We start from the raw sequence: 27,924 nt of genomic DNA, 5'->3' as shown, positions 1-27,924 counted from the left end.
GCATACAGAGTGTTATTCATAATTATCATTAAGACGTTCCCTAAAATCTTTGTTTTTAAACAAAAGAATATGGCATACGTGTGATAAATTTCAAAATGCCTCCTCCCTTCATTACTGTGGCTGTATCTGAATCCAAGCAGGGGGTTTGGAGCAGGGGTGAGGTTGGCGGGTAGGTGGGGGTGCACATTCATGCACGATCATGAATGATTCAGTGGTCTGATGATACAGGAACACAGTGAGTCTACCATGGAAACAACACATCCAGACTGCAGACATCATTTCAGAATGGTGATTTAATTTCATCTCTTCACGCTGTCTCTGAAAAGACACCAGCTGCTTTTTTTGTGTGAGGAAAAAGAAAATATGGTGTCTTCAACACATTGAAATTAAACAAAAAGTGCAACCTTTAAAAAGATCCAAACACACAGTCTATATTTCAAATTCACCTTCACATTCTTTGAGATGAAAAAAAAGCAGTGGTCACAAAAACATTTGCATTTTAAATTTATTATTCTGTAGTGAAGATGCAATCAGAGTCAGTGAGAGTCAAGGTCTGGACTCCTTGTGGGTTTTTGCAGCGTGCATGTAGTGGAAAACCGGAAGAAAGATGTCAGAGGTGGTGGTTTTGTAATAACTTGTCGGCGGCAAGGGATTGGTCAGTCCCAGCAGTTTGATTATCATGAAAAGCAGGATGAGCAGGAGAGTTCGAGCAGCAGAGTCAGATTGACGTTTGATATGGAACAAACCGTCTTAGATAAAGGTGTTAATAAAAGAAGAGATTTAACTATATATATATATATATATATATATATATATATATATTTATTTATTTATTTATTTGTATTAGCGCGGGACTGGCATACATGATATCTGAGATGGGATTCAAAATATTGAACAACACTCCAGCCTCCGGCCTTCTATATATATTAAATTTACACTAATATACCTTGCAGGCAGAACATAAACTTGATTTGATTTCACTTTTACTTCAGGAGAAATTAAAGAGTTTTGAATTTTGTTCTTTACTCCAGAAGACCAAGAGGCTCAAATGTTTGAACAAAAGTAATCCTTTTTCTTCAACGTATAAAAAGATCCCTTCCCCATGTTTTACCAGGGAAAGGGGGATACAATATAAAATCTGTTGACAGAGTAAATCAGGCTTAAAGATTTTTTTTTTCTTATTCATTTTGAGTTTACTATTTCACAGGGGCTCAGGTGGAGAAGCCCCCCTGTCGCCCTCTGGATGTCGTGAGGCAGGTCAAGCTCTTCTACGCAAATTCATGCAGGTTAGTAGCTGAACGAGCTGCTGACAGACAGAAAAGCCAACGCAAGTGAAATCGACAAGCTTGAACAGCTGAGACTCCAGGCTATATACAAGCGTATACACACTCTGCCAGTGTGGTGGAAGCAACAAGTCCCTCTCTTGGTATGGGAACACACTCGATGATCAAGAGCTGTTCGGGGGCAGAAAAAAAAAACAGTGGGAAAAGGTCATTTTTGGGTGGACAGTTTAAGAAATAAATACACTGGATCAATTTTGACTCAAAAGGATCTTGGAAAAGTGACTGTCATTTAAAAGCTAATATTATGTGGACCTTTATAGATACATATAGATATAAAAAGTTCTGTACATTCATGAACACTTTTTGACAACTGCCGCAAAGTGTTGTGAGTGTCATGGTTATAATTATCAGCTGCAGGGCACTTTGACTTTAGGGGGCACGTCAACATGCCAGTCATCCCACCGGCTCCCCTGGCCTATATTGGTATCTTATGGCACTGATATAAAAGTTCATTTAGTGTCAAATCATGGAGTTAATGTAATGTAATGAACTTTTAACATAGAGTTGTGGATGGTCTGGAGAACATTTTAAAATACAGCACAAAAAATAGATAAATATACACACACCACCAACAAATAAACGTACATAACTGTGCCAAAGTCCCAGGCACATATGTATATACAGTATGTGTGTGCATATGTATGTACATTATATATACCTATAGGTATGTATGTTTATAAGTACAAATACACATGTTTATATGCATATATATGTGTATGTATGTATATACACATAATCACATATATCATATGTGTGTGTGTATATATGCATATGTACACATATATGCTTATGTATGTATGCGTCTTAGATATATTTACACATACAAATATATATACACACACACACCTCCAATGAACATACATACATATAAATGTGAATATATATGCACACACATATACTGTGTTTGTGTGTGTGTGTGTATATATATATATATATATATATATATCAGTGGTTGGCCCTCAGGGCCTGCAAGGCCTTTTCTGCTGGCCTAAAAATATCTGAATCACTGACTTATTTTAATAATCTTTCATCTGTGAATACTTCCAAATGGTCTGTCCGCTTCTTTTCATAGTTTTCCCTGGCTCTGCCGCTCCCAGACATGTATTGTCATATTAAAGCATTTATCCAATCACATTTCAGCCATTATGTGTTGGCAGACTGAGTCAAGATCTAAGATATCTGCCTGGAAGCCTGCAGAATCAGAGTCACAGGCACTCTAGCAAAGAATAAATTTCAATGAAACTGATGCTTCAAGGAATCATTTGAGTTGCGACACCAAGGCCTTCTAGAAGGGTATGGTAACATCAGCGTGTCACACACTCTTTGATTGGATAATCAGGGAGTGTACTAGCCAGAACTAGTAGGCTGTATCTGTAGCGAGCCGCACGAACAAAAATATAGCTGTGTTGATATGATCACTAATTTGTCAACTCATGATAGTGGAAGTAAGAGAAGAAATTGATGTGGTTGCAGATTTATTGTCAAGCCATTTTCAAGACACACTTTTCAAGAATAGCTGGACAACGTTAAGAAAGGTCAGACAATTCCAAAGCAAGCAGGCCTGTTACTTTCAGTCCGCTAACTATGAGCATACCACCCTAGAACACAGGCTCTGAGGAACACTGCAAAGTGTATTGCTGGGAACGCTTGTTATTTGCCACTGATAGACATGTACATTTGACTTTCCTAACCAAGGCAGCAACAAGACACCAGATCACTGCTCGACACTTAAATGCTGTCCAAAGCTTTTGGGGAAACCAGAGTGGATCTACAGCTGAGTGAGCAAGTGCATAGCGAGTAACACAGTGCAGCTCACACTGGTCCTGCATTGTATAAGAGGACAGGTGTCAGGAGCGGTTTATCAGATTTGAAGAAACGAGCCAATGATATTGCAGGTCTTATCATCCAATTTTTGGTGGAAAACGAATGTCCAGGTAAAGTGTTTGCACACTGGTTTTACGGTGCAGCAGCGATAGAAAATGACCGCAGTAGTAAAACCATATCTTGATGGATATGAAGTGCACGGATAATTTTAACAACACAGTAGTTGAACTCTTTTTGAGGACATAAAGGAGGATGGATTTTGTGTACAGATAATCTGGATTTTGGTAAAATATTTCTATTTTCCTAAATAAAATTGCAATTTTATGAGGGTATTATTGGTGCTTGTTTATGTTTGTCATAGTTGTAGCTGCAGTAGGAGACTTGTAAACTCTGGGTTTCTTCAGCAACAGCATTTATCGTTGCTACATGAGTTATCTCTGCAATTTAACAGCTCTTAATACTACATTTCTGCAAAATGTGATGGATTTTATGGCCATAAAATGGGTAGAGAGAAAAATCGAGCACTACTGAAGGCCTAGGTGTGAAATGAACAGCCAGCCACTTTTATTTATATATACATATACATATGCCACCAGATATAACTGCATCCAGGTATACTTCCTTCTACTGCGCTTTTTATCGTCATCACGTGTGCCTAACGTAAGCTCAACTATTTTCGTTATCGTCATTTTATGCTTTATTCTAAAACATCTCCGAAAAGTGTCCTGAACACGGACCTGATTTAAATGTAGAGGACAATAAAGATATGTCTGGATTTCCTGCTTATTGTATCCAAGCCTCCTTATGAATATATATAATTTGGTCATTTTCACGTCCAAGACGTCCCGTCCATTAAGTATGTTTGTGTAATAAACCACAAGAATTTTGCCTATGAAGCATTTTTTTCAATAATTAGAGGTGAAATAACATACAATTAACCACCACCCTGCCCCTTTATATATCTCTGTCTCACCTGTCATTGCCGCCTCCCCTGATGGGGGGAAACTGGCTGTTTTGGATGAGGTTGGAGCGATTGAGGCCGGGGAGGAGAGAAGCGCCGGGCAGCTGGCCTGGTCTGAGGGGCCTGGCTGGGTTTGGACACCAGAAGACAACATTACATTAACTGACCTAGTAAAGTGATTTCAATTGCCATTTAGAGCTTCATTAACTAAATTTTTGGGTTTGGATTTTCTTGAGTTGTGATTCACACTCATCTGCCGGGGCAACGTTTAAATATGTCTGGATCTCAAACGGCTATTTAACCAAGCTTTGTAGTTCCAATTCGACTTTTAACGATTTTATTTTGTGGCATTAACATTAAGCAGAAATAAAATGATTGTTAATGCTAATTAAGTCTGGGTTAAAATTAGGGTTTCAATGATTCCTTATAAAGTAAACGTCATCAAAGCCATAACCGTTAGTTTTAGTTTTTTTTTCGTGCTCCAAACACATTTGTGGATTTGCTATTACCTGATATATTTTTGTACGATGTGGTTAACCACTCTCTACTAAATGTGTCATTAATTAATTAGCATAATTACAAAAATCCTATGATTTTGTCAACCTCTCCATCTGGAATGAGAATGATATGTGGTGCAGAATTTATAAATAATTAAGTAGTCAAGCTGTGAGACAACTCTTGAAAATTTAAATTTATTTTCCACTATGTTATGTAGCTGTGATTAACAAGTAACAAGTACAATGATGTTCGGGATGATTTTTATTGTTGCTCAAGATGTGATGCTGCTAATAAACTGAAGTTGAAGCGAGTCGAATTACTTATTAACTAATTCTAATAGCTAGGACCTTAACATAAGGCGATGTTCTCCACTCACCTATCTGTGCGGAGCCTCTTCGGCCCATGTTCTTGGGTTTGGCGGCATCTTTGATGCGATCCACCTCTTGCTGGTAGCGCGTGCGATCTCTGGCAGCGTTCTCTTTGGCCTCCTTCAGAGCACCCTCCAGGGCTTTGACCCGGTCCACTGTGGACCGGAGACGCTTCTCCATCTTCGGTATCTCGGCTCGAAGGTCCGCGTTGTCCCGCAGCAGCTGGAATATTCATCCACAAAGATACTCAAGGTTAACTTCTAGTGAAACTGTCTCATTGCGTGTCCGCGGCGGGTAACTTGCCTGCTTGTGAACTTTACTCAGCTGTTCCAGATTGTTCTCCAGGAAGGAGATCTTTTGTCTCTGGGCTTTTGAAACTTCAGCATCCTCTGAGTCCAGCTGAGCAGTCTGCCCAAACACAGATAAACTCCATGAGATATGAAATCCACAAACATGCTTACAAAGCATTAAGAACTTGTTTAGAACAGACATAAAAATTAAGTTTGAGTAGAAAAAATATCAACACCAGATGTTCTTTCTCATAAAATGATATTAAGAGAAGAAAAAAAGGAGATTGAAAAACAGTTTTTACCCCAGAGCTGTGATTGCAATAAATTCCGGACAATCCTGACCATGAAACACAGGTCATTGTAATAACCTCAAGTTACGCCACTGCAAATACCCACTGGGTTGTTTTTTTTTTTAATCTGTTTATTCTATTAGCCGCTGTTTTAAATGACAATAAAAGAGTTTGAATTAGAAAACTTTGAATTTGAGAAGTTTGGATGACTTGTAATAAAGGTCTAATGAAGGATTTATCAACATTAGGAAAAAAAATTGTCGCTACGATTTTTGATTTTGCAGCAGATTCGGGACACCTATGTCTCCATCCTCCAGGAACTCCTGCTGTGCTCCCTTGTTGTTTATCCCATCAAGACACAGCCAGAGGGCTGAAGATGAATGCCACACCGACGGCCCGGCTGCCTAATTTACAGCTGCTACCTTTGAAGAATCCAATGGCCTACTTCTCGCAGACACTTTCTCTTGTGTTCCCCTTGTTCATTAAAATTTGATGGTGGTGCAAATTAAATGGAGTGCAGCCAACTCGCAAGCAAAATATGCGTCTCGCATGTCTCATTTGCAGGTAAATACCGCCTATGTTACACCAGATATTCAATTAGAGAATTTTGAAAAAAAAAGGCAAGATAACAATCAAAATTTAAAAAATAATGAAAAAGAAATAATAATAATAATAATAATAATAATAATAATATAATAACCTCATTACCTTTCGGAGTCGGGTGGCCAGGTCTTGGACAAATAGCCTCCTAAGATTGTGGAGTGTCTGTAGCTCGCGGCCCTGCATGGAAAATAAAGAGATGGGGAAACAGGCTCAGAGAAAGCATGCAATATCAGCTAAGGGTGGTGTGCATCCCCCAACAAAGGAGGTGTGGTATACCATGTTTTTGCGCATTCAGTGATACCAGATAATGGAAGTAATGAAAGAAAATTCAGATCAAAATAAAAAGAGCTGCATGAGAACAAACGAGTCTCCTGGAAAACGCTTCACCCGGAGTATGTTGGCTATGTATTTCAGTCATTTCCAGACATATTTTTCCATTTTTTTTCCAAATTAAATTCTGAATTTCATTAATTAAAGTGAGGTGTTTGGGGTCATAGTAGAAGAGGGAGCCATCAAAGGTCTTCCAGAGGAGGTCTCTTTCAAAAATGTGCAGGAATATCCCACAGTCCGTATCACAGTGTCACATATAACATGACATTCTTCAAATAAAACCCAATTAGCACCAGATTTTGATTTTCTTTGTGTAATAAGAGTGTTATAATCGTATTTGATCATGTAGTCACCAATGCCTTAATGCACTGAGTAAATTAAGCACTCAAAAGCATGTAACTGACCACAGTTTCCTCGAGTCCCTTCAGGTCCTGTCTGGCCTGCTCCCGTCTGTCCTGCATCAACCTGGAAGGCAAGACACAGCTGTTTTTCCAGAACAATTCAATGTCTAGCTGGCCAGAAGCAGGGCTGGGCAGTGAATACTAAATGTTAATATTGATAGCGAGATGTTCATTTTAGCAGGAATGAAAAAAATACTTTCTACTGAAAGATTTCTTTATTTTCTCCTTCTTGCCCAGCCAGCCCCTGGTAAATCTAGAGACTTTACGTGAGTTCCTGCAGCTTTTGGGTCTTCTCCTGGTCTGCAGCCTTCAGCTTCTCATGCTCCACCCTTAGCCTCTCCTGCTCCAGCATGATCTGCTGGTTTAGACTGAACAGATGACAAGAACAGCATCAGAACTGGATTGTCAGACACACACACACACTTGTGGGCAGGGGTGCAAGTCTTACTCCTGTAGCTCAGTGACCACTTTCTCCTTGGCGTCTAGCTCGTCTCTCAAACTGCCGATCTGCTTCTGGTGGGCTTCACGGTGGGCCAGAATCTGGTTCTCCACGGCTTCCTGGTCAAAGAAAAAAACACGCTGCTCCCATCGTTTCATTCTTCCTCCCAGCCTTGTCAAGGAAAAGTCAGTAAGGCGTACCTTCACTTCATTGGCAGATTGCATTTCATTCTCCTTCTCCATGGCACCAACACTTTCTGTGAGGAGAGAACACATAAGATGAGGCTTGGATTGTTCTAAAATTAAAATGTTCCCAAAAATTTGTCAACCACTTGCCGCGTCCCCATCGCACTTACCTTGAGCTTTGATCCTCACGATTTCCTCGCTGAGAGAGTCCACGTTTTCCTCCAAGTTTCGTTTTTTCTGCTCCACGTTCTGGAGGGATTCTGTTAGGGATTTGATTTTAGCTTCGTGCTGTTTAGGAAAAAATGAGGGGGGGAAAAAAACGAATAAACAACCTTAAGTAGAGAGTTTGTTTTAAATCAAAAGTGATCAGCGATACATATATTTGTTGAAGACAAAAGCAACAATTATTACTAGATGCTCTTTTTCCAAAGGGGTTTCCAACTGAACTTTTGGATCTGCCAATATTAGTATTGTGACATAAACATATAAGCTATACTGTTTGTTTTTTTTGTTTGTTGGTTTGTTCGTAATATTTTAGCGGTGCTGTTATTCAGTAATAGGCCGTTATCGTCTCTTTTGGAAAGAACATGGAAATTGTATTTGCTTCTTTATGATACTGATTTTGCAGTGGGAACATTTAATCCTATTTATTTATTTACAAAAACATCAACATAGATTCAATCACAGTAAAGAGGGTTGATCCCGATATCAGCTGGGTAGCTACTTTCCATGTATAGTCCAATGGAAAAAAATGAATTTGTATTGTTCAGCGTCAGGGGGCAAATTATGGAATAGTCTGATGGATGAATTCAAGCAAGTCAAAGCACGAATCAGTCCAAAAAATATACGAAATAAACACTTATTTAAGATGGGGAGCAGTGCATTTAAAAGACAGAGAAAGTGTTGTATTGATTTGTTTTGTGGTTTGTATTAGTTGTTTCCATTTACTTCTACCCATTCCTTTTTGAACATGCAAAGATTATATTACGTGATGATGATATTATGGCTGACTTGCAAGTTTGAGATTAATTACAAATAAGTTGATTAAAACAACAAGTTCATCCATATCTGGATGAAAATAATAGATTCATCCAGATACCTTATTCTCCTTCATTCATAGTCATATATTGCCTAAAGTGCTTCATACATTCATTACAGGCAAAAGTTCAAAGAGCTATCAATCGATACAATTCCATCAATATATGATTATAATTGTCAAACTCATTATACACAGACAACAAAAACTTAATTCTATCTGATACATACAGTATGGATGCACACCTAACCTAAGTGCATTTGAGATGACATGTTTTATTGGAACATTGAATAATTGTGTTCAGACACTTTTTTGTATCGTTATTTTTTGACAAATTCTTTGAACAAATATAAATCGGTGTAAAAATGGCTGGAGCAGAAATATAACAATGACAAAAGATCACTAATTATTTCTAATAATTCTGATTACTGCACTGTTTACTCTGGTGCATTTTTGTATTGAGCTGACTGGGGATCCACTATCTCTGTTCTACAAAGGTGTCCGTTTCCTTGGTACCGTAACATGATTACATGAATGTGCCCCCAGTAAAAGAGTAAAGGAAATGAAAACTAATGAGAATTAAAGCTGGACAAAAAAAAGCTGTGGTTGTTTCTGTAGCAAAACCTAATCTACAGGGTCATTTGCTTGTTTGCAGTTTTCCTAGAAACGTGATAATGAAAGAAATCCATCCAAGGTGCCAGAGGCTGCGGTTACCTGGGAGATGCGTAGCTGGCAGGCCGTCAGCTCCCTTTCTGTTTCGTCCATCTTCTGGGTGCTCTCTGAGTGGGAGCTCTCCAGCAGCTTGCTACGCTTCACCATGGACTTCACCTCCGACTTCATCTTGCTGATGTAGAGGCGAGCCACGGTGAACTCCTCGTCGATTAGACCGCTGCTTTCCTGTTGCTGCAGGAGACCACAGAGGAAAATCTATTCTGTGTTTTTTCATCTCAATAAGCAGAGTAGCTCTATTAGGACTTATATGAGGGATTGTATTTCTCAAGCTTTGGCTTTTCTGCACTGGTGAGTGGATAAAGGCCAAAATGGCCAGGTGTTATCACATCAGCCCAAACACACAGGACGCAGGGCTACCGGACGTCCCAAGAGTCTCCAAATTCAGACCAGGAGCCAGAACATCCAGCTTATCTTCCATCTAGCGCTGTTCCACAGCTGCCTTCTGCTCATAGTGCATCCATAATGGGTTAAATGCAGTGGTCAAACTTCACTAATGTGTCAATAAAGGGATTTCTTCTTCTTTCTTCTTCTCTCTCGAACCCTCTTCCAATCTGAAACCAGGAGGCGGACACCTTTCCCTTGTTTGAGTATATGCATACAAACTTTCTTTTTGAGAAAGCTAGTGGTGAGGGCTTTGCGAGATCCCAAGTTATGCTGCTATAGGCTTACTCTGCCGATGATATATCCCATAATACACCCTTCTCATTCTTCCTGTCCTTTCTTCACTTATTGCCCTTCATCAATGTATGATAGTAACCTCATATCCTCTCCTGCTTGGTGCTGCTGGTGCGGTCTTGCTGGGTGTCAACCGTTTCCTTTCATTTTATGAATATTAAAGCTATTTTTGTACTATTTCAGTTATTACACTGCTACAGGTATCATTATAAATACATAATTTTTGCCTGTCCCTCACAAAACCTCATCCCCCCGTCCTTCTCCCTATCATGGACTAGGGATCTGTTCAAGGTTTCTGCTCAGTAAAAGGCAGTCTTTCTTCGCCACTGTCACTAACTGTTGCTCGTTGGGGAATGTTGAGTGTAGTCCTGCTCCATAGAAATGTGATGTGGTTATCATTATTATTATTATTATTATTATTATTATTATTATTGTCATTCTTGTTAAATATAAACTGTGTTGTGATTTGGGGCTACATGAATATAGTGTGACTTTACTTTTTTTTTTTTTTTTTCTTTTAAAATTTATTGTTTTTTAAAACCCCTTTATACACAAAAAGAAGAAGCTAGTGATTTTTTTTTACAATCTAAATATTAGCAAGGTTGTTTAAATGACACGAGAAAGTTAAAAGCTGACATTGCTATTCAAAATAATTACATATTTGTTTGACACTAAATAAAACCCCCAAAATAGAAGACATTCAGCACTCAACTTTTTCAATTCTATTTACTTATGTATTATTTCTAGGTAATTTCGAGTGAATTATATATAATTCATCTATATATATGAAACAGGTTCTCTCATGGTTATGCAAGAAACCCAAATGAAAATAAAACCACCCTTCACAATGCCTCACATCCAGCATGTAGAGCACCCCCTGCTGCCCGAGATGATGACATGGAGCAACTCTTTCCTTCTTTCCTAAAACTATCGAATTATGACTGTTGATATAAAGCCTTTTTGTCGTTTGTTTTCCATAACTACTTCCTTCAGGGACCTTTGTCCTTGAATACAGATGCCTTCTGAGTCCAGGTGCTTTTTAAAACCCAAGATGAATATGTTAATAAAAATCGCACATGAAGCATCCATAATATCTTGTCACTTTCTGGGATGTCTTGAAAATACTTATTAGTTTGATATACTTCCTTGTTAGTTTGGAAATATGTCACATGCAATGTTTTGGTCTTTTGTAAGAAAATTGATTGAATTTTAAGGTGTTCCAGCATCCTATTTAGAATGTTTCTGAAACAATGTAACCTTTCCTTAAATAACAACCCCTCGATTGTGAGTATTTACAGCTCTTTTATTATTCTAGGGAGTCATTAATCTGAGGGTTTCGTGACCTTTTGTGGGCTATGATGTCATATTTTTTAAAGGGCAAAAACCCCCTTTGTTGAACAAAAAAAGGCGCAAAATGTGGTCTGGAGGAAACTGGAAGGAGGCAACTGTTGATGGATGTTTATTTTTTTTCGTCCCTGAAAATTCTGTGCGCAGGGGCACTTTTGCCGGCAAACCTTAATGTCGTTGCTGCCGACGGCGATGCCTATCTCAGCCAGGTCTTTGAGCAGCGACGACATCATCTCAGTCACCCTCTTCTTCTGGTGATTGGTCATCTCTTTCAACTTTTGGAGCTCGGAATCAATGGAGGCCAGGGAGATCTGATCGGAGGAAGAGTGCGACAGGTCAGCGGGGTTTTTCTAGAACGTGAAAGATTGCCCAGAGGATTTTTTTAAAACAACTTACAGATTTCTCATTCAGCTCCTCACTGAGGGCTTCGAACTCCTTTGTTTTCACCTCCACCTCCTGACTCTTCTGGTCATAGTTCACAGCCAGCTCCTCCAGGGCCTGCAACACCATCTTCACCTCCTCCTTGGAGGCTTCGTTCTCTGCCAGCAGCCTGTTCAGCTCTGTCTGCAAGGTGTCGTGGTCACGGTGTGACGAGGCGAGGAGCTTCGGGTGCAGAAAGGAGAATGGTTTTGATTGCAAAAGGGACTGAAATCAAGAATTTCTACCAAGGCTGGTGGAAAAGCTACCCTGCCCTCTAATGTAATTAACTTCCTATCAGCTTCCAGACCAGGGGTGGGCAATTATTTTGGCTGGTAGGCCACATTTCTTATTTAATTTTTATGTGCAGGCCAACTAGGTAACATGTAGATTGAACAAAATGAAAATTGCAATTTAATATTGCAATTTTTGGGGATTTTATTTCAACTTCAGAATCATTAACGATCGTATAAATGTACCAACATTATTTTGTATGTAATCATCCATCCAAAATTAAACAAAAGGAAAAAATAAGGAGTTTGATAATGAGTTTCTAAATTCAATATTGATTGAAAATACTTGTTAAAATGTTCCAAGAAAATAGTTTAGCTGGCCGGATGTTGCCCGCGGGCTGGAAAATGCCCAGGTCTGTTCCAGACGGTAAAAACAAGAATGGCCACACGCTGCTGGGAGGAGAGAGGATGAGGGAGAAAGTGGGGTGTTTTTTTTTTTTACCTCCTCTTGATCCAACATTTGTTGCTTCAGCGTCTCTGCCAGCTCGGACTGCTGGTTGATCTCATCGTCCTGATGTGGCGTGTGAAGAAAAAAAAGATCTGTGGTCTGATCTGTCTCATTTATGTATAACTAATATTGTCTCATAGAGCTATTTGGGGACTAAAGTATTTGATTATTAAAGTATTTGAATGTTAAAACTTCAGCCCACGATTTGTATCATTGTTTCATTTGAGCGGAGTAAAGAATTAATCCGAACAACCGATTCATGCAAATCAGAAAGAAAATCATACATGAGTAGAATAAGATAATTCAACACATACATGAAAAAATGCATCAATGTTTAAAAAAAAAATGTTTTCAAATATGACATCACCAATTCAGATCAGCCACCAAGGAACTGTAAGGTTTTGACAAAATAAGAAAGGTGAAGATCCTGAAAGTGAAGTAAGAGATGCTGCTACAAAACAGTTCTGTGATCAGTAAATGAATCCATCAATCAATACCACAAAGAAGTTCCATTTTCACAGATCCAGGTCAGTATTGGAAATAGCAGTTCAGCAATTGTCCAGTAGGTATCCTCATTGTACTTTGGGTCCAAGTAGAAAATATTCAATTCACCTCTACTTTCTGTCACAACAGTTTAATTGTTTTTGATTGCATTCAGTAGTGATGCCGTTTCATTCATTCTTATTCAATGACTGTTGACTCTTATTTACACGTCTGGGAAATTATTGGAAATTATTGAACCGACTTTTTGGATTGTTGGAGAAAACCGGAGAACCAGGAGGTTTACAAGTACAGATTTACAGTTTACTATACAGTTATATAATTTATTCATAGATGTTGAATCTTCAGATGTTTATGCTACCTACGCACCCTCCAAATGCACCTTGGACACGAATATGAGAACATGCGAAGGCACACAGACAGGACCCCTGTTGGAATCACACCAGGGACCTTCTTGTTGTGAGACAGAAGTGATAACCACTCAACATTAATTTCATAAGCATTCATTGACTATTTGATTCCTTAAAAAAAGACAATCATTATTGCAATAATGCGAGTGAAATTGAAGAATCAAATAAGTTAGTTGGTGTGACCTTTTCAGGCGATTGCTTACTGATTTCCGGTGGATTTTAGGCGATTTCTCAAGGTTACTTCACATCAGGATAAGCAGTGTAGTTAATAATGAATGAATTATATGTCGTTGTGATGCATTATTCAACTTACGCTCATGTGAAGTGCGGCTCAGGAGTACTCAGTGTGTTTGGATGATGACACATCACACGTATCAGAGTGATCCGAGGCGGCAAGAATCCAAAATGTCATGTGTTTTCATGAAGGGTCGGATGGCAACTACTGTCAGCAAAGCCGATTACCTTCTCGTCCAGCTCCTTGTAGAGTTTTGCTATTTTGGCCTCGTACTTTTCCATCTCAGCATCCGTGAGTTTGACCCCAGGGAGGCTGTTGAGTGCTGGGGTGGGAGCTGCCTTGTCATTATTGCTGGTGGTGTCCAGGGCCTGGACCTCTGCTTTGGCCTTCTCCTTGTCAAACTGTTCCTCCACCGGTACTGCCTCCCCTGTGGGGGGCGACAAAACCACACATATCTATTTCGCGTCAAGCGAGCAGACCTCGCCTTTGTTACAGTATGGACTCCTAAAATGTCTTTCCTCCTGTGCTCCTTGGTACTACAATTAGATCCAAAGATACAATGCTTACATTTTGAACTTCCCAGGGAAAAATAAAGGCAAATTCTATTCCATTCACAGACATATATGTATGTATTTATATGCATCCGTACAGACTCCACTCCAAAATCAATCAACTGGGACTTTACACCACCCTGTACAACTGGATTGTGGATTTCCTTATCCACCGCACACAGAGTGTCAGAGTGGTGTGATAACAACAACGTGATCAAAAAGGCCAAGAAAATCATTGTGGACTTCCGCAAAAACAAACCCAGGGGTTCACAGGTCAGCCTGGAGACATAGTCTCTCCAGCGTGTCCTGGATCTTCACCGTGGTCTCCCCCCACAATATCTCCCCCCAGGCGCTCTCCAGAAGGAATCCTGAGCAGATGTCCAAGCCACCTCATCTGACTCCTCTCCATGTGGAGGAGCAGCAACTCTACTCACAGCTCCTCCCGGATGACCAAACTTCTCATCCTATCTCTTAGGGAGAGTCCGACCACCCTGCGGAGAAAACTCATTTTTGGTTCGTGGTCTTGATCTTTTGGTCACTACCTACAGCTCTTGACCATAGATGAGGGTAGGAACGTAGACCAGCTGGTAAATTGAGAGCTTCGCCTTCTTGCTCAGCTGCCTCTTCACCACATCAGACCGGTCAGCCTGTTGATCTCCTGCAGCATCCTTCCTTCACTCGTGGACAAGACCCTGAGATACTTGTACTTCTCCACATGGGCCAGGACCTCTTCCCTGACCCAGAGTGGGCACTCCGCTCATTTCCCATTGAGAACCACGGTCTCAGATTTGGAGGTGCTGATCCTCATCCCAGCCGTTTCACACTCGGCTGCAAACCACTCCAGTGAGAGCTGGAGATCATGGCCTGATGAAGCCGACAGAACAACATCATCTGCATAAAGCAAAGACTCAATCCTGCGACCACCAAACCCGATCCCCTTGATGCCTTGGCTGCAAATTCTGTCCATAAAAGTTATGAACAGAATCTGTGACAAAGGGTTGCCCTGGTGGAGTCTCACTGGAAACAGGTCCGACTTACAAGCAGCAATGCAGACCAAGCTCCGACACTGATCACACAGGGACCAGTGGTTATAACGGGGATTCAGTACCCCATATTCCCAGAGCACCCCCACAGGATTGCCCACGGGACATGGTCAAATGCCTTCTATAGATCCACAAAACGTATTTAGACTGGTTGGGCAAAAAGGACCCTGCCCTGAGTATAGAGCTGGACCACTGTTCTATGACCAGGACGAAAACCATACTGCTCCTCCAAGATCTGAGGTTCAGCGACCCAACAGATCCTCCTTCCCAGTACTGCTGAATAGACCTTCAGCAGTGTGAGGAGTGTGATCCCATGTAGTTGGAGCAAACCCTCTGATCCCCCTTTTTAAAAAGGGGATCACCCCCCCCGTCTGCCAGTCCAATAAAACTGTCCCCAACATCCACACAATGCGGCAGAGGTGTGGTAGCCTGAACTGACCAAAAGCAACCAGAGCCTTAAGGAACTCAGAGCGCACCTCATCCACCCCAGGGCCACGCTACTGAAAAGTTTTTTTGACTGGCTAAGCAACGTCAGCCCCTGAAATAGGTGTGTCCTCTCCAGAATCCCCGGGCTCTGCTTCCCTGTTGGAAGGAATTTGGATTGGGTTCAGTAGGTCCCTGAAGTATTCCTGCCATGGATCTACAACATCTCAAGTTAAGGTCAGCAGCGCCCCGCTCCCACTTTACCCAGTGTGCTTCCCCCAGCACTGCTTCCCCCTCCTGAGCCGCTGAATGGTGGATCAGAATCTCCTCCCATGCTTCAGTTTTTCCCTCAGCAACCACCATGCTGCTTGGCCTGCCGGTACCCGCCAGCTGTCTCTGGAGCCCTACAGGCCAGAAAGGCCCATTAGGTCTCTTTCTTTAGTTTGACGGTATCCCTCACTGCTGGAGTCCAACAGGGGGTTTGAGGGTTGCGGCCCTGACAGGCGCTGACTGCCTTACATCCGCAGCTCAGGTCTGCTGCTTCGACAATGGAAGCACAGAACATTGAGTCCATTCGGACTCAATGTTCCCCGCCTCCCACGGGATGTGGTTGTCGTTCCGCCAGAGGTGGGAGTTGAAACTTCCTCTAACAGGGGACTCTGACAGATATTCCCAGCAGACCCTCACGTTACGTTTGGGTCTACCAGGTCTGACTGGCATCCTGCCCCACCACCTGAGCGGGCTCAGTTGATGACCAGTCAACAGTTACACCCCCCTCTCTTCACCCGAGTGTCATGTGGCTGCAATTCAGATGGCATGACCACAAGGTCAATCAAAGAACTATGGCCTAAGGTTCGTTGGTGCCAAGTGCACATATGGACACCTTTATGCCTGAAAATGGTGTTTTTATGGATGATCCATAACGAGCACAGAAGTCCAATACCAAAACACCGCTTGGGTTCAGATCGGGGGGGGGATGGTGTTCCTCCCAATCACGCCCCTCCAAATTGCACTGTCATTGCCCATTTGAGCATTGCAGTCTCTCAGTAGAATGAAGGAGTCCCCAGTAGGAGCGCTCTCAAGGGACCCCCCAGAAGAGTGGGTGAACTGAACTGCTGCTGGGTGCACAGCTACAAACAACAGTCAGATCCCGTTCCCCCACCTGAAGGTGGAGGGTAGCGACCCTCTCGTCCACCCAACATACAGGCGCTAAGCTGGGTAGCAATGAACATGCCCGCACTTACCAAGCACCTCTCACTGGGGGCAACTCCAGAGTAAAAGAGTCCAGCCCCTCCCAAGAGGCCTGTTTCCAGATCCCACACTGTGTGTCTGGGTGAGTCCGACTATGTCTATATCTCCCAGCCTCGCGCATCAACTCGGGCTCTTTCCCCGCCAAAGAGGTGACATTCCATGTCCCAAGAGCTAGCTTCTCAGCCGAGGTCCCCCGCTCCGGCCACCGCCCGGCTCACGGTCAACCTTTGACCCCCTTACTGTGGGTGGTGAAGAGGGACCCATGTCATCCCTTTGGGTTGTCCCTGGCTGAGCCCCATGTGTACAGGCCCGGGCACCAAACACTTGCCATCGAGCAGCAACCCTGGGCCTGGCTCCAGAGGGGGTTGCCATGGTGACCAGGGCCGGGGAAAACTGGGATGATGTTGTTCTTCATGGGGGGCCTTCTGATATATTATATTATATTATATTATATTATATTATATTATATTATATTATATTATATTATATTATATTATATTATATTATATTATATTATATTATATTATATTATATTATATTATATTATATTATATTATATTATATTTAGTTTGGAGACGTTACATTTCTAACCTATGTAAACTACAAATACTTTGACAACTCTTTTATTTGTTATTGTACCTTTTGTTCCTTGGTGAGTAAAAATAAGTATAGCTGTTAATGTTCTTGTTAAAAAAACATTTATGTTATACATTTCTTTTGAGGAACTATTTGATTTTGACAGTGTTACTGGTTTTGGTAGTTGCAAAACAGAGGAAATATTTTTCATCTGATTTTTCATCTGAACACATATGAAGTATATTTTTCATGATTCAAGGCACATTATACCGTCGCGAAGTTCCAATATGAAACACTGGCTACATTATAAAGTATTACCAGCCTTTGCAACACATGATTGTCATATGGTCCCTTCAGGCTACTTCAGCTGTGTTGGACTCGCTAGCACATGGAACTCTGAACCACATCACTGGGGCTTCCTTACCGTTCCTCCATCGATTGATTTCAGTTTCCAGCCAGGTGACGGTGTTTTTTAGGGTCTTGTTCTTCTCTTTCTCCTTTTCCCACTTGCTCTTCCACTGCTCAGCTGTCAGCTCCATGTTCAGACTCACCGTGTTCTTAATGGTCTTCGCTCTGGCCAGGCAGAAAGAGAATTCTGGATTCTGACTTTACAATAAAAAGTAATAACAATAGTAATTATAATAATCACACTACTTTGTGGACTATGTTGAAGCTGATTTGAATCAAATCAAAAAAATCTACCTGTTTGAATGAGTTTGCGCCAGATGATAAAATAATAAAGGACTGCACTCGTAGTTAAGAGAGGCTGTAAAACCCGCAAATAGTGTAGTGATTCCATAGGTGTAACACTTCGAAAAGTGTGGATTGGAACGATTAAAATCAGGAATTAAATTCAGGAAAATAGTCAAGTTAATAAAAAGGTAAAATTATGATACAGGGAACGTACAAAAAAAAAAAAAATTAAATTGGAAAAAAATGTAGCTACAGTTCGGTAATTAGCTACAGTGGAAAGGTTTGTCTCTGATTAGCTTTAAAAAAAAAAAACACTCGGCTGCACTCAGGTCATCTCTAAAGCTGTTTCATAAACATCCAACCACAGCTATGAATTATACTGAATTTTTGTCAGTGTAACAAGACAGTCATAAGTATCTGTATGATGTTGGGATGACAAGGGTTTATTTCAAAACTATAATAGACAATTTGTTGTTAAATGCTGAAAATACTCTTTCTGTGGCAGCTAGATGGTTTTGTAAAGCCACACCGGGGCTCGGTAGAACTCATCCTGGTTTGTCTGCCGTTTGTATCCATGTCAGCAGTTGCAAGTGTGTGAGATGACGCGTACCTCTGACCGAACAGCAAAGTCGACCTGGTCTCAGCATCATTGAAGGCGGAGGGGGAGCAGCAGATGACCATGGTGGTTCGACAGTTTCCCCCCAGGGAATCCTGCAGGATCCTGGTCATCTTACTGTCTCTGTATGGTACGTAGGTCTGACACAGGAGAGGGACACCACTTACCATCCTTACTTCGTATTAATTATCCCAGAGGCTGGATTATTCATACAGGGATTAGACAAGATGCAAATGAGTATTCTATTAATTGAAGTTGAACATGCATGGATCATGAGCAAATGAGGCCCCATATCACAAATCCTAATAATATCAGTCTAGTTGTGAAATATAGATATAAGCTGAAACTTAAAGGAATAATGGAACAATCCATCCTAATTAGTCTTTAATAGACCTTAAAAACAATGTTTAACCACTCATGTAAATCACCATATGGATGTGCTGTTTAGAAAAGGTTCCCTGATTTGCACTAATGATACATTAATAAAAGATAAAATAAAAACATATAGTTCTAAAAAGTACTGTATCCAGAAATATTCAACTCTTCTTCTCACACCGTCCCCGATAAACAACACACCACCATCTTGATATAGCCGCTGTGTCCCACTTTCTCACCGAGCCTTCGGCCAGGGCTGAAATCACATTCCCCAGGGCGGAAAGGGACTTATTGATCATCTTGGCTTCATCCAGCACTGTGCCCTCCGCTCCGGTTTTACCCACCTTTCAAACAGAAGAACAACAGGCGTCACTTTATTACTCGATTACTGAGTAATATGCCAATGCAGTTGTTTGGAAAGATGAGCGCCTTGGGTCATTTTACACTTGATACAGGAGAGACATCAGCTTCTGTCAAAAAAAACAAGATGCTACACACTGAATTCACATAAAGATGCCAGTAGCTATGTTTTTGTAACTATTTTCTGAAAACACTATTTCCGAGTAACACATCTGATACAGAAATCCAGACCTTACATTAATTTTAGAGGTAACACATATCCAATTATCACATTGACACCGTACCACTGCTACTTTTCATATGAGGTACCGGTTGATAGAATGATAAATAATCATAGGATAAACTTCAAAATGATATGAAAGATATTTCCAAACCCCAATGCTCAAAAGGTTTCCTCTTAAATCATACTTGAAATATGTTAATCGAGGATTATTATTATTATTATTACGATTAAAAATACCACCAACAACAACAACAATAATAATAATACTTGTTATTTGTAGGTGCCTTTTTTAAAACTCAAGGACATTTTACAATAGAGAATAGTGAATAAGAAAGCATACACATAACACATCACATGCAGATAAAACAATAAATATTAGTTAATGATAACCACTATTGATAAACAACACACTAATATGAATTAACAACTAATATTACTACTATATTACTACTATATAACTACTAATATTAATAATTCATTATTATCAGTAGTAACACTACCCTCATCATCATTTTCATTAAGGCTCAGTGACATTTCAACACGCAGACAGGAAGAGCTGGGATTTAAGAATAAGAACAACTTAATATCAACCGGTAACCTTCCAATGGGAGGGATGCCCTCCACTGTTCCAACTGAGCCACAGCCACCCTATATAATCTTTATCATAATTATTGTTATTATCGGTATTATTACAAGTAGTAGTAGTCGTGGTAGTTCTATTAGTAGAAGTAGTATTATCATTATAACAGTATGAATGTAAATGGTGAGTTGCTGTTTTATTTGTTAAATTAGTGAGTCAAATATGGAACAACTGATAATCCAGTCATAGTCCAGCGGATCAATTCAACCCCATCACATATAATCATGATGAAGTCAGAGAGAGGGTAAGAGAAAGAGAAGAGGTACTTTTTCACTCCCGGCCAGGTCGACCAGGTATAGTTTTCCGGTGAGTTTCTGCTCAGTCTGTGTGTGCTCCTGCTTGATGTTGATTTGGAAGATGCTGTGACTCCTGGAGCTGTGCTCGTTCATGTCTGATGCACAGAGCAAACAAGAGAAAAAACACATTATTCACATTGGTACACTTCAAAGAAGATATTACCGGTTAATAAAAGCCGCAGCTGAGAGAATTTCCAGACACCTGCTGTAAGAGATCGACTACTTCAGGTAACCTCAATCCATTTAGGCCTATTGCCTTTATATTTTTTCAAAAGAAGGAGGCAAATAGGAGAACCTTACCAATAATACATGAACAGGCCATTTTGTTGGACACTACTGGGTCTTTCACGATATACTGATGAATATATGTTAGCCGGGATACACTGACATCTTTTTTCTAAATGAAAAATGTATTATCATCTTGTTATAAATGCATTCACTGCAGGCACCCAGTTAAGATGTCAGTTGACCAAAAGTACATGTCTGGATGTTTAATGTCAGTCTTTTGACTCAAAGCATGGATAAGACTTGTTGCAAATCATTAAAATAACATGTTGGCCGCATTGTACGTAAAAATCAGCGGCACCATTATAATGTTGACATCCTGCTAAATGTAAGTGTTGTATGAAATACTTGAGAGCTGAAGCATAATTCAGTAGTACTGAGTACTTTTTGACTTTACTTGATATATAAATATCAGCCAATATATTGATTGATTTTCTTGTCTTCTGTATCTGTATATCTCCTGTGATAGTCCAACCCCCACCTTTGATACCCTTACCCCTATTTGATATCATCTCCTATCAGAGTTCTGTACTGATGCACCACAAAAACTGAATTGAAGACTGATCATTTTAAGGTAATCATATGTTAAAGGAGAAAATGTTGCATCTAAATAGAAACATATTGTTAAAAAAAATGTTGAAAAAATGGGAAATAAAATTATGCTGCTGAAGCAGATCGTTCAACTACACCCACTACATGTGAAAGCCCTCCTGGCAACGGATGGTGGAGAATTTTCTTTTTTTTTCAAACAAATAAAGATCTGAGCAACAAGAAAGTTGTGTGAATCCACAGTTTACACCGTGTGTATTTGTGTGTGTGTGTGTGTGTGTGTGTGTGGCTGCTGTGAGTCTCGGTGAAGTCAGGAGACTCGCTGAGGTTGAACCCATGAGAAGCAGCAACACTGCGAGAACTCACTTGTGAAAGCCACGCTTCTGTTGTTTTTGCCTTCGTCTATGGCGTCCATGACCTCCTCGGGACTGCACACAAAACGCTCGGTACACCCCTGCGGACAAACAGCCGGCACAAGGAGACACTGTGCTCACTTGCTTCACACAGACCTGATTATCCACAAAGGGCACCATGGCGTTCTCTATCAGACGGCTGCCTTTAGAGGGAATTTCAAGGAAGAGGCTTTTAAAGCGTTTAAACTTCAAATTTTACATCCACTGATTTACTGCTCAGCTTAAACTATAAAAAAAAAAAAGTTGGATGAGTTTTATTATATAGTTCTTGAGCATGCTGAGTGACGGTGCTATAAAAGTCTTTCAATATCTTGCTGGGATGAACTCTTGGACAGAAATAACACTGAACCTCAGCTAAAGTCCACTTTGACATGCTTCACCTTGACAAACGGCACCCTGTTTTTGTCCTCGTGCACAGAGAGGTTGGTCTTTGTTACTGTGGAGAATAAAGCAAATCCACCGATTAAAATACTTTGAACAAGAAGATTCACATAGTAAAAGCAAATTTAGGAGTATTTTGTTCATTTTACATACAGTTTAAAATGTACGGTGTGAAATCAAGAGGGCCAAATTAGCTTTGACATCTGATTTGCTTACAGACCTCCTCTTATGTGTTATATAACCATGTCTATTTATTTCTAACTTCCCTTCCTAAACACTGAATGATTGTTTTCTCTCATTGCATCTGTCTATTTTTACATTTTATTTTAGCTTGACAAGTATGGCACTAAAAGTTGATAAGCAGCACAAAACATTAAATACTCAAGTAATGTTGTGGCTTCTTTTTTTATTGTTATTATTGTATAAAAATGAAAAAAAACAAACAAAAGAAAACAAACATATTTGCTCCTGAGTAATAGGAGGCCACACCCACCATCTAGGAGGTCCTTGATTTTGTCCAGATAGATTTCGAAATAGGAAACCTGAAAGGCAATGGCCGAAAATGAGATTTGTATCAAAATTAGAATTCCTGTAAGTGAAACCATACTTTAATGTGAAACTCCAGGTTCTCATCCATAGAAAAGATGTGGTTGAAGATGTCCCCGACGATTCTGGGAATGATCCCCATCATATTTGGGTCATGGAGTTTCCCCTTTAGCAGACAACAATAATCAAAAGCAGAGAGATTTTGAAGCTCCATTCTCACAACGCTACTTTTGACTTTACACCATCCGAAGCCATTCCGTTACCTCCATCGTGTGCGTTTTTCCCGAGGATGTTTGCCCGTAAGCAAATATGGTGCCATTGTAACCCTCCAGAACATCTGTGCATATCAGGATAGAGAGAAAGGTACATTTTAGTGTTGAGATAAAGGTCGAGAAGTTCACCTGTTTGCAGCTTGTGTGTGTGTGTGTGTGTTCTTACCTTTGACAATCTTCAGGGCCACAGCTTCGTAGAATTGCACCTGGGTGGTGTTGGACTGAAAGACGCGATCAAAGTAGTAAGGTTTACCCTGTGAAGAAAAAAAACAGGAGTCGGAAAAATTGGGGCGGAGAAACACCTTGTTGATTCTTTTGCTGGCCCTTTGTGCTCCAAATATATTCGACCTGAACTTCTGGCCCTTTAGGATGAATTACAAATGTTTGTGGCGACTGAACGAGAATATCTGTTGAAAACAGAGCTGGCTGGCCAATGAGTTAATATAGCCAAGCACTAAGGGTACCATGGCCTCCAGGGGCGCCACAAAATCAAGACGAAAAAATAAATCATTCAAATCATATTAAAACTAATATTACCATAAACTCTTCACATGTAAAACAATGCCCGATTATATTGTGTGTCAGTTTTTTGTATTTATTTATGATTTATAAGTGTGTAAATTTGGTGTTTCAGTTGTGTTTCAGTTTTTTTGTATTGGTACAATTGGTAAAAAAAACAATTACATTGGTAAAAAACAATGCTATTTGATTTCTTTTGTAAGCGTGATTGAATTGTAAATGGAGGGGCGGCCTCCGTATGAAAAATCGGCAAATGTGCAAAATTTGCTAAGGTTGGTTCCAGTCGACAGTTTCATGAGTCATAAATCCAAATGATCATGACAATGATGATGAATTGAGGTCAATATCATCATCAACCAGTCAAATGGCTGTTTGCACAAACCAGTTTATCGCCCCATCGTGTCATGATGTGTATTTTTGGTTTCCACAGATGCATGACATCATTTTTGTGCAAATACTTTTCTTTACCCCATAAATTTTCAGATATTTCTTTTGTCTAAGTCAGATTTTATTTGTTCTGTGCCAACACAGTCATCCCATGAGACTTCCCAGGTCTGGACCACACGTCTTAAAAATGATTTATAGTTACCCCACATTCAAGAATTCAAACAAGGATTTAAGCAAGTTTTATTGTCAATCCACTCAAATGAGAATGGAACAAAGTTACTTGTGGCCTGGTGGACAGCTATTGGTGGCAAAACAGAATAAAAACAAAAATATATACTGTAGCGTTTTAGTCAGGGAAAACACCTGGTTGTAAGCCATAGCTGTTGTTAGCCGCAGCCACGCCACACAAGCCTGCAATACAACTCTGTTCCTGCTCAATTCCAGGTAACAAAGCCCCAGAATTCCTTGCACCCCAAACCACACCAACAAAATTCCCAATAACACCAAAATTACACAGAAAACAAGCATCAACATAAACCCCAACATTCGTGACTCGCTACAATATTGTATGTTCCGGACTATATGACGCTACTTTTTTTTCCACGTTTTGAACCCTGCGGCTTATACAACGATGCGGCTTATCTCTGGATTTTTCTTCGCTGACAGCCATCAGGGGGGCTCTAGAAAGCGCCCTGGAAGTGCAAAAATGAGCCAGACACAAGAGGTCAATGCAAAGAAGAAGACACTAGATTTTGGCGCATTCAACACAAAACGCAGTATGACACGCAAAATATTTTTCACTCCAAAGTTTTTGCAGCCACTCGACATCAGTGTTAATCGTGCATTCAAATCGGCACTCCAAGGTGGGATGAAGCGGTGAGAATTCAGTCAGAAAAACTGTCTGTATGCGAAGAGTATCCTTTTCTGAGGCCTGCCAGTGGATCCTAACAGCGCAGAGCAGTGTGAAAGAATCCACGATCACCACCGTTTGGAAAGGCTGGTTTGCTTCAGAGGGAACTGCCTCAAGATGAAAATGACATTGGGAGCGACGCTGACAGAGAGACTGAAAAGGTGTGTGACGGAGATTTTCTGAGGCTCTTCCACTCCAACACTGAAGGAGAAGACTTCAGTGCACAGGAGGAGGATTGGGAACATCAATTATCAATTAAGGTATGGAAATAAATATTTACAAAATCTTTCTGTGTAAATATCTCATTTCACAATGAGGATATCTGTGACTTATAGTCTGGTGTGGCTAATATATGTAAAAATATGTTTGTCTTAAAATGTTGTGGGTTGCGGCTTATAGTCCGGAAAATACAGTATAAAATATGCACAATAGTTACCAAAGGAAAGTATATATACGAAATGTACAAAAATAAGCACGATAAGGCACCCATTCCCCCGTGAACAAGTGATTGGTGACAGCGGCGAAGAAAAACGAAATCTTGGACATCCCAGCGAAATCTGAGCGGCCTTCTGTCTTAACTTGTTGGGGTGTAAAAAGAGAGAAAATGAGGACAGAGAGACAGAAAGCAAGGGTGTGATTGTGGCCGAGAGGCGGTGTGAAGGTTGGGAGGAACAGCCCAAATTTTACTCATTGTAACACTAATAATAAATTCTAATAATAAGAGTAGTGCAATGCATTCATTACATGGTTATAGCTGACATTATACAATGTAGCATTAATTGTGATAAAAGAAATAACAATAGACCGCTGCAGAAGATCAAGCCACGCCCCCTTGATATCATAAGATATGAGGTTACTATCATTCATTCACAAAAATTAAAGGTTTTCAACCTGTTCTTAAACCAAGAGAGGGTGTGTGTTCCTGGGATAGAGATATGTGGATTGGATGCACACGCATCCATGTTTTCATGCTAATTCTTCACGGGTGATTTATGACTTTTGGTGTTGTGTTGTACTGCATTATCCGCTCTGAAAAATTCAGCTGGCGCTTTCAGTGTGGAAAAAGGACATAAGGACAAGGTACATTTTACAACAAATGTAGGATACTTTTGGCAAACTTATTATTCTGACAATTGAAAAACAGCAGAAGGGAAGGCAACCAATCTATTTTAGGGTCTGGTTGATTTCACAAATGATTTCCTGCCCTGCTGCCGGGCAATTTGGTGTTTTACGCCAATCTGATCATGTGCAATAACGGATCACAAGTGATCTGCAGATAAAATGGAAATCCAGAGCAGCCAGTGAGTTAAAAGCTGGCAGGTACACATGCCTCGAACCAGGGGTCTCCCCACCGACCCCTGGGTCTGTAAAGGCATTTTGATGTTTGACTGCAGTCACGTAGACACATAGATTTTCTTCTCATGTTAAAAAAATAACCTCAAATCATCATTTGACTGGAAGACTAACCTGTGAACAATGGAGCTTTATCATCAAACAGAGCTCAATTATCAAAGCAGCTTGTTTGTCCTCACGCAACACACAGGCTCAGAGCTACTCACTCACTTACACACTCAATATACATATACATATACATATACATATACATATACATATACATATACATATACATATACATATACATATACATATATATCTTTATATAAATCAATATGTATCTGATATGTATGTATATGTCATACATGGGCTTCAAGGCACTTTATATTGGATCTTGCATTCACCGGTTCACACACACACAAACACACACACACACACATAAAATATATAGGGCCAGTTGACAGGGGAAAAAAAATGGCAACGATATACATATATGTGTATATACTGTATATAATATATATTTAAATATTCACTCATTGAGGGGTTGTCTGATTGTCCGTTAATATTTGGTAATTTATTTTATCCCTGAATGGATTTTTAGTCAGTTTCAGTCACTTGAGGTGTGCTACATCTTTGCTGTGACAAAACTGTGAGGCCCCAAAACTTGCAGTAAAGAATCACATGTAGCCGTTACTAAGGCAACCATGATGCTGCAAGCAGGTATCCATAGATAAGTAAAGAAACAACGGCCACATCCATGCAGGATCCTCATCTCAGAGGAATACGACTGCCGACCTATTTAAGGGAGCTGTTTAAAAAAAGATTTATTTGATACAATGTCAAAAAGGGGAACAAGGAAAAAAAGGGGGCTAATGAAAGAAATAAATACGTTGAAATTTTGTTGATAAATTTCCCCTCACACAACTCAAATCTGGAGCATCAGGAAGTGGAATGCAAGTATTTACAATTGTTTCATTTGTTAATAACTATGTTTTGTATATATATATATATATATATATATGCATGCAATGATAATGCAAACATAGTTTTCATCATCATTCATTATATCAGGAACTTTTCACATCCATGGGTTTTTGCACAACTCACCCCCATCGTCACGCAGTCCTCTCCTTGAAATTTTGGGATGTATTTGTCTCCCCGGGCAACCTCCATGCTGTTCAGAGGCCTGAAACGGCATACCACCTTGATTGTGGTCTCGGCTGGGTCCGACATGTCTGCTTATTCCTGTCCTGTTAGAGGGCCGTGCACACACTGAACCAGCCAAGACCCTAACAGAGAGGAGAGATACCCTCCTGAATCACACTTTGGCCTCTATATCAACTAAACATTAGTTTTCTTTCGCCTTAAAATAAAACGATAAAGTGGCCCCACTTCAGAGCTTCTGGAGTCAAAAATGAAGAGTTGTCAAAATGAAATAAAAAAACAATGCAGTTAAAAGCATTATAAGCATAAAACAATGTCCATAGGAAAGAAAAAAAATCATCAAGCTACTCAACTGAATAGCTGGATCAAACAATGATATGTACTTTATCTAGAAGCTGCGGATGTGTCTGCTGAGAAAGTTAAGAAAAACTGAAAAAGCAAGGCATTCACTTTGGCCATAGGCTTTAATAAAAAGCTGGCGGTAGAAGAA

The 27,924-nt window shown here is 40.2% G+C and overlaps 1 protein-coding gene across 3 annotated transcripts; it reads right to left on the bottom strand.

Moving 5' to 3' along the window:
• Positions 1 to 342: 342 nt before the first annotated feature.
• LOC147226222 (kinesin-1 heavy chain-like) lies at positions 343 to 27,824 on the bottom strand. 3 transcript variants are annotated; one of them, XM_086160126.1, is made up of 26 exons: positions 27,378 to 27,824; positions 23,286 to 23,373; positions 23,111 to 23,184; positions 22,909 to 23,013; positions 22,795 to 22,843; positions 22,301 to 22,356; positions 21,874 to 21,961; positions 20,644 to 20,768; positions 19,394 to 19,498; positions 18,774 to 18,919; positions 17,895 to 18,043; positions 13,854 to 14,053; positions 12,475 to 12,543; positions 11,719 to 11,925; positions 11,490 to 11,633; positions 9,283 to 9,471; positions 7,703 to 7,820; positions 7,548 to 7,603; positions 7,357 to 7,466; positions 7,175 to 7,276; positions 6,912 to 6,972; positions 6,283 to 6,354; positions 5,298 to 5,402; positions 5,003 to 5,216; positions 4,141 to 4,290; positions 343 to 1,454 (listed from the first exon to the last, which is right to left on the bottom strand). In XM_086160126.1, exons 1-26 carry the CDS (start codon positions 27,501 to 27,503, stop codon positions 1,288 to 1,290), a joined length of 3,075 nt encoding a protein of 1,024 aa, XP_086016252.1. In that variant the 5' UTR covers positions 27,504 to 27,824; the 3' UTR covers positions 343 to 1,287. The 3 variants fall into 3 exon arrangements, with proteins under 3 accessions (XP_086016252.1, XP_086016253.1, XP_086016254.1); XM_086160127.1 differs by having other exon boundaries at positions 4,141 to 4,251; XM_086160128.1 differs by having other exon boundaries at positions 1,317 to 1,454; positions 4,141 to 4,255.
• Between the last annotated feature and the right edge of the window lie 100 nt (positions 27,825 to 27,924).

The sequence above is a fragment of the Fistularia commersonii genome, chromosome 15, assembly GCF_037954325.1.
Source record: "Fistularia commersonii isolate RoL2024-O1a breed Wild chromosome 15, RoL_Fcom_v1.0, whole genome shotgun sequence".
Lineage (NCBI taxonomy): Eukaryota > Metazoa > Chordata > Actinopteri > Syngnathiformes > Fistulariidae > Fistularia > Fistularia commersonii.
The sequence above is the reverse complement of the archived record's forward strand: the minus strand, read 5'-3'. Positions and strand labels throughout refer to the sequence as shown.

Bases quoted from the DNA above. Each gene is read 5' to 3' on its own strand.
- LOC147226222 (XM_086160126.1), bottom strand. From the start codon at position 27,503: ATGTCGGACCCAGCCGAGACCACAATCAAGGTGGTATGCCGTTTCAGG. The intron at 18,920-19,393 runs GTGAGAAAGTGG...CTCCTGTGTCAG, and splicing joins CAGCCCTGGCCGAAGGCTCG to ACCTACGTACCATACAGAGA. The intron at 11,634-11,718 runs GTAAGTTGTTTT...TCCTCCGATCAG, and splicing joins AGGAGCTGAATGAGAAATCT to ATCTCCCTGGCCTCCATTGA.